Source organism: Mytilus galloprovincialis, chromosome 4, assembly GCF_965363235.1.
Source record: "Mytilus galloprovincialis chromosome 4, xbMytGall1.hap1.1, whole genome shotgun sequence".
NCBI classification, from domain to species: Eukaryota; Metazoa; Mollusca; class Bivalvia; order Mytilida; family Mytilidae; genus Mytilus; species Mytilus galloprovincialis.
In genome coordinates, this window is record NC_134841.1 from 61,595,621 (window position 1) to 61,601,397 (window position 5,777).

General features: G+C 35.0%; 2 protein-coding genes across 2 annotated transcripts; both read right to left on the bottom strand.

Annotated features, from left to right (window-relative positions):
* Nucleotides 1-788: 788 nt before the first annotated feature.
* On the bottom strand, nucleotides 789-3,530 carry LOC143072625 (protein meiotic P26-like). Its single transcript, XM_076247665.1, has one exon. The coding sequence runs from the start codon at nucleotides 3,056-3,058 to the stop codon at nucleotides 1,091-1,093; it is 1,968 nt and encodes a 655-aa protein (XP_076103780.1). The 5' UTR covers nucleotides 3,059-3,530; the 3' UTR covers nucleotides 789-1,090.
* Nucleotides 3,531-3,567: 37 nt separating this feature from the next.
* Nucleotides 3,568-5,526, bottom strand: LOC143072627 (tripartite motif-containing protein 59-like). The gene has a single exon (XM_076247666.1). The coding sequence runs from the start codon at nucleotides 5,484-5,486 to the stop codon at nucleotides 3,651-3,653; it is 1,836 nt and encodes a 611-aa protein (XP_076103781.1). The 5' UTR covers nucleotides 5,487-5,526; the 3' UTR covers nucleotides 3,568-3,650.
* Nucleotides 5,527-5,777: the final 251 nt, after the last annotated feature.

The following is a 5,777-nucleotide window of genomic DNA, read 5'->3' on the forward strand; positions in this document are numbered from 1 at the left end:
GACAGCAGACTTTCTCCTGATGAATATCATCTGATTATTCAAGAAGAAGAATAAAACACCCCTTGTTACGGTGTTATGATGAAACAGTTGACTTGTCGGTTTATGGGGATAACCATAATTTGGGCATAAACAGAAAATATATGAACATCAGGAGCCATTTGTGTCAATATATTACTTTCCATAACTTTCAAGCATCATTGCGGCGCCCCTCAATTTTATATTTATATGTTTTGAAGTTTTGTATGATGATCGTTTTTCATGATCTAGTACACATTTTTATGTATGGCCAGCTGAAGCTCGCCTCGGGTGTGGGATTTTATCGTTGTGTTGAAGAGCCTCCGTCTGTTTTCTGCTCTTTGGTCAGGTTGTTGTTTCTTTGACACCATTGTCCAATTTCCGTTTCAATACTTTTTGGCCGTACAGCGACCCATAGCGGTTAATTATGTGTCATTTTGGTGTCTTTTAAAGAGTTGTCACGGCTCATTGTCAATTATACCACATCTTCTTATTTTTATACTACCGAAAATTCTGGACCTACGAAAAATACGGACAGTCAAACAGTTAACAACCCATAAAAAGGATAAAAAATAATCTCGAGTTTCTTATAAACCCACTTTGAAGGCTAAATTAGTCATCAGCTATATAAATCTGATTTTTATTGCACAACTATTTTAATATTTGAAAAATTCACCGTGACCACAATGCAGGATCCACTTTCCTTTGCAGAGCACCTGAGAGATTCATTAGTTTGTTTTATGGGTTTCGAGTTGCTATGTTTTTAATTTGTTTTAGAGACTACTTAAAAAAGAAAATAATGTCAATTATAACTCACGTACTTTGCTTATGTATAAATGTTTTAAAGAATGTTTAGAGATTTTGTATCAAACTGCATGTTTCTCAGTATATTTTTGTTAATTCTTACTGTAACTTATATACTGAAAATCAGAATTAAGACCGGAAAATAAAAACACTCATATATATAAATCGCTATTTTGCGGGAGCCAGCAAAATATCGATAACAAAATGAATGTAAAATCTTGTATATATATAGTATGTGTATTCTCAGTTGAGGATTTTATCCCTTTATGTATTAACTTAATAGTTCTACCGGAAAAACATAACCATTGTTTGTGCCTATCCAGACAGTATTATTTTGATCGGCTGTTACACTCCAAGCCTCCTGATTATCAAGGGGCACAACCCGGCGAAGTCTTCCTTCAGGTGACAGCCAGTGAAGACAGTTTGTAGAAATGTCTACAACAACTATGTCACCATTTTCACAACAACAAACTCCACGTGGTATAAATTCCTGTTCTGAGTCAAAAATACCAGAATACGTTCCAATAATTATGTCCCCATTACAGATAAAGACAGAGAGTTGTATCCAATCAGAAACGACTATGCGTCGATTTTGACCAATCGCAATTCTCGCTGGATACCTAATTTTATTGTCATTTACTACTCTCTTAACCTTATGTGCCTTTGATATTTCAGTGACATGTCCAACTTGGTGTCTGTCGAAGAAAGAACCCTTTTCTGTCATTCCAGCAATTAAATTCTCATCGAAATCAATTGCAAGTCCCCGTACACAAGAACGTGTCTCAGCAAATATCTCCTTATTTTCCTTTACAAGTTTGAATATTCTTTTTTCTGAGTTTGAACTGATATAAAGAGATCCATTTCTAGCTGCAACTAAATCGTCAATTGGATGATGGAACTTCTTGTGTCCAATTCGAAGACCGGTTATGGTAAAGGTTTCAAGAATACCTTCACCTCCGAGACAAACACAAACAGACCCGTCCCGTAGTAATGTCAAGCCAGTAACTGTACCTTCGGAACACCAGAATGCTTTTCTACAGCGCGAAGAAGATGACACATCAAATGAACGATGTGAACGAATTGATTTAGTTCGGCGATCTTCGTCGTAGTAGGAGCGACGTAATTCTGAAAGCCTGGAAATTGATTGAATGTGTTTTGGTCTTTTATTCAATTTATCAAATGTTCCAAATATTTTCTCTATTTCAAAATCTGTAATGCCAGTTTGCGATGGAGAAAAGTGTTTAAGCTTAATTTCCGAAATTTGAACGTCTAATCTCTGTAATTTTTTAAATTGTTTCTGAAGTTTCGGTGTATGGACTACAATATCTATATTGTAAGCGTGTTGTAAAAATATATTTCCCAATTTTAGAAGTTCCTCAATTGAAGCTACATTCGTGTTCAACGTGTTCATATTATTTTCTAGTTGTTTTATGTTTTCTTCATTTTCGTTAACAACTTTCCTTACAAATTCGCCGCGTATCTCATTCACTAGTCTATGTAATTCTTTCGTCCGTTCATCAATCATGGCGATGACATCTTCTTGATACGCTTTGATTTTCCGTTTCTGTTCAGCAACTTTATTTTGAAAGTCATTTGCATCCGTATTTGATGTGACCGTTTTCAACGATGTTCCAAGTTGCTCTCTTAAAATGGTTGCCATACTTGCTATATCTTTACTACGATGGGTTTTATGTTCCGTTGTGTTGCACGTGTGGCAAATAGGTTTCTCGCAAGTATCACAATAATACAACAGTTCTTCCTTTGGGTGTATAGAACATGTTCTTATCTGTTCTTTCCCTTTCCCTAGACTTATAACATTATGATATTTATATCCTTGCATACTTATATGGCTAATAAGACAAGATTTACACAAGTTTGTATTGCAATCTTTGCATACTGAATCTGCTTTTATTTTATGTTCGCAAAGGTCGCAATTAATTGGGGAGCTACTGTCACTGATCTTTATGTATTCGTTTTTCGGTAAACCTCTACACCCATTGACAGGGGCAATGTTCATCTCTTTACAAAGTGGGCATGGGAAGTTTCCATCCTCATAGTTCACCATCAGATACTCATCTAAACAAAATCTGCAGAAAGAATGGTAACAGTTGAGGAGTCGAGGATCCTTGAAGTCATCTTTACACAGCGTACAAAAGTAACTCTTTCTCGTCCGTCGCTTATTCACACCTGCTTTCAGTTTTCCTATGAATTTCATACTGTTTAAAGTTAATGAATCCATGTTACCACTACGGTTTTAACGTAATATAAGAAATATTCAATGTATGCACATGATATCACTTGAGACTTGTCAACATGAATAACGAACAAAAAACTATCTACTGAAAATATATACTTGACATGTGTCCCAATTGAAACGCCTTTGTTTTAATCTTTATGAAATCAACTTTTTGTCATAATACTTCATCAATACTAATAACCCAATAGTATTTATCTTCTCTCATTACGAGGATTTTATCAATAATAAATGAGGAATTATATAGTTCTCGTATGAAATATTTATATTCAATTAAAAGTAATAGACTTCAAAGTGGTTTTACAATCCATATGACAACAAAACATATCGTTACTAGCAACAACTTCAAGTATTTGCTCGTATTTGTTTTAAATTATTGTACTGAAACTTTTTGAAGTCTGTTGTGAAAATCATTCCATTAAATTGCATCGCACAATAAAAAGTTCTTAAATGAACAGAAGTTATGACAACTATGTAATTTAAAACACAGTCGATAAGTCATAGCAGCAATTAAAGGTGTCAATATTTTAATCAATCCTATGATTATTACCTATAATGATTTGCCATTTTTGTTTTATCAAATGTACAATTGTACAATTCTTCCATCTTTTGTGCCTATCCATAACCCGTCATGATTGTCAACAGTGACGCTGTATGGTTCACCCATTTCACCTTTACTTTCTACGGTTCTTTGTAGGTTGCCATCTTCTGTTATCCAGTGAAGACAATTAGAAGAGGTATCAACAATTATAAAACTTCCATCATTGGTTGAACAAATTCCTCGGGGAAGAAAATGTCGGAAACCATTTATTTTCCCGTCGAAAAAGCCTACTGTTTTATTTTTCTTGAAAATTTTGACACACAGAGCGATCCAATCTGATACAGCCACAGCTCCAGTATTATTGACAGCAATACGAGCTGGATACTGAACAACATCGTCACCGTGTAACTTGTTGACGGTTTTCTCTTGTGAAATAAGGGTCACAGAACCTATCTGAGGATATGTGGAGTCAAAGAACACATCACGTTCTGTTAACCCAACAACAATATGGTCATTCTTATCTATTGCTATTCCTCTAACGCACATTTCGGTATCAATAAAATGTTCTCTTTTACTTGATTTATTCTTGTTAAACATTATTATTTTCTTTTCCGCATTGCATGTTACATAGAGGACCCCATGACTGTCTGACGCAATTGCGTCTATTCTGTGTTCCAATCGAATTTGCGCCTTTTTCTGGCCATTAAAGCTGTATCGTTCTAAGACACCATTGTTTCCCATACAAATCCACAAGCTGGTGTCTGGCGTGAATGTCAAAGACGTTATAGTACAGTCTTCCAGAGAGCTGTGGAAAGACTGAACGATATTAACACCCCCAGTTAACGAAAAATCGTATTTTGCGGGATTAAAGAATCCGAAGAGCCTCTTAACATCATTCAGGGATACATCCTTCGGTATAAATTCGATCTTTTTCAAATTAAGTATACCAGTATTCCCGTACTCTAAATTGTACAACTTTTCTTTTAAGATAGGTCCATACTTGATGACATCACAGTCATTGGCATTTTTTACAAAAAGCTCGGCAAATTGTTTTAAGTGATTAGCTGCTGCACAGTTTTGAGTAACAAAGCCTTTGTTATCTTTGATTTCATTCTTAGAGTCGGAGAGAGCTTCTAAAAGCTGACGCACAAAATCGTTGCGGACATCATCAACCACATGTTTAAACTTTTCTGTTTGTTCTTTTATTGCGTCCATTACGTCATTTTCATCACGATCTAGTTTCTGATGTTGTCTAGCAACCTGTTTTTTATAATTGTAAGAATCAGGAAATTTCTGAAGTTTTTGTTGATATGGATTGATATCATCCCTAAGCGTATCTGCAACGGAAGAAACATCCTGGATTGAATGATATTTGTGACCATACTTGATACAAACTTCACATAGGACAGCATTACAAGAATCACAAAAATATTCCAATTTTTCCATAGCATGTTCCTTGCAGGATGGTAAGCGTGGTTTTGATATTGACGGGATTGAATGGACGATATGTGAAGAAGTACCTTGCATTTTTTCATGTATGTCTACACACTTGTGGCAGAAGTTTTGGTCACAGTCACGGCATTTAGACACAGCATGCTTTTTTTCGTCGCAAACGTCGCATGTTATATCTCGAAGTTTAAAATCTCTTTCTAAGAATGTATTGATGGGAAATCCTTTCGAGCCATTTCTTGGGACTTTAATTGTTTCCTGACACAGAGGACATTTGAAAGTCCCATCTTTGTACTCAGCTGCAATAACGCCATCAATACAACGTCGACAGAAAGTATGAAAACATGGAAGCAGTCGAGGGTCCTCAAAATCATACATACATATCGAACAACTAAGATCGGCAAAACTTCGCGTCAACGCCATGCCTTTTAAAACAAGTGACACATAATTCAAAATGATATCAAATGACTCTAAAATAGCAAACTATCATTTTTGTCATACATATGTATACCCTTTTTGGAATAACCACATGCTGTCGTTCAGGAAAGAAGACTTATTCATTATATAGGTAATTGAACTTGGTTTCTATTTGGTCGATTTGGATTTATATTTCTCTAAGAAACTGAAATTATATAATTACATTTCATTGGAATGATGATTTTTTTCTAAGAAATTTGAATTTGAATATTGATATTTCTTTGAAATAATGAATTC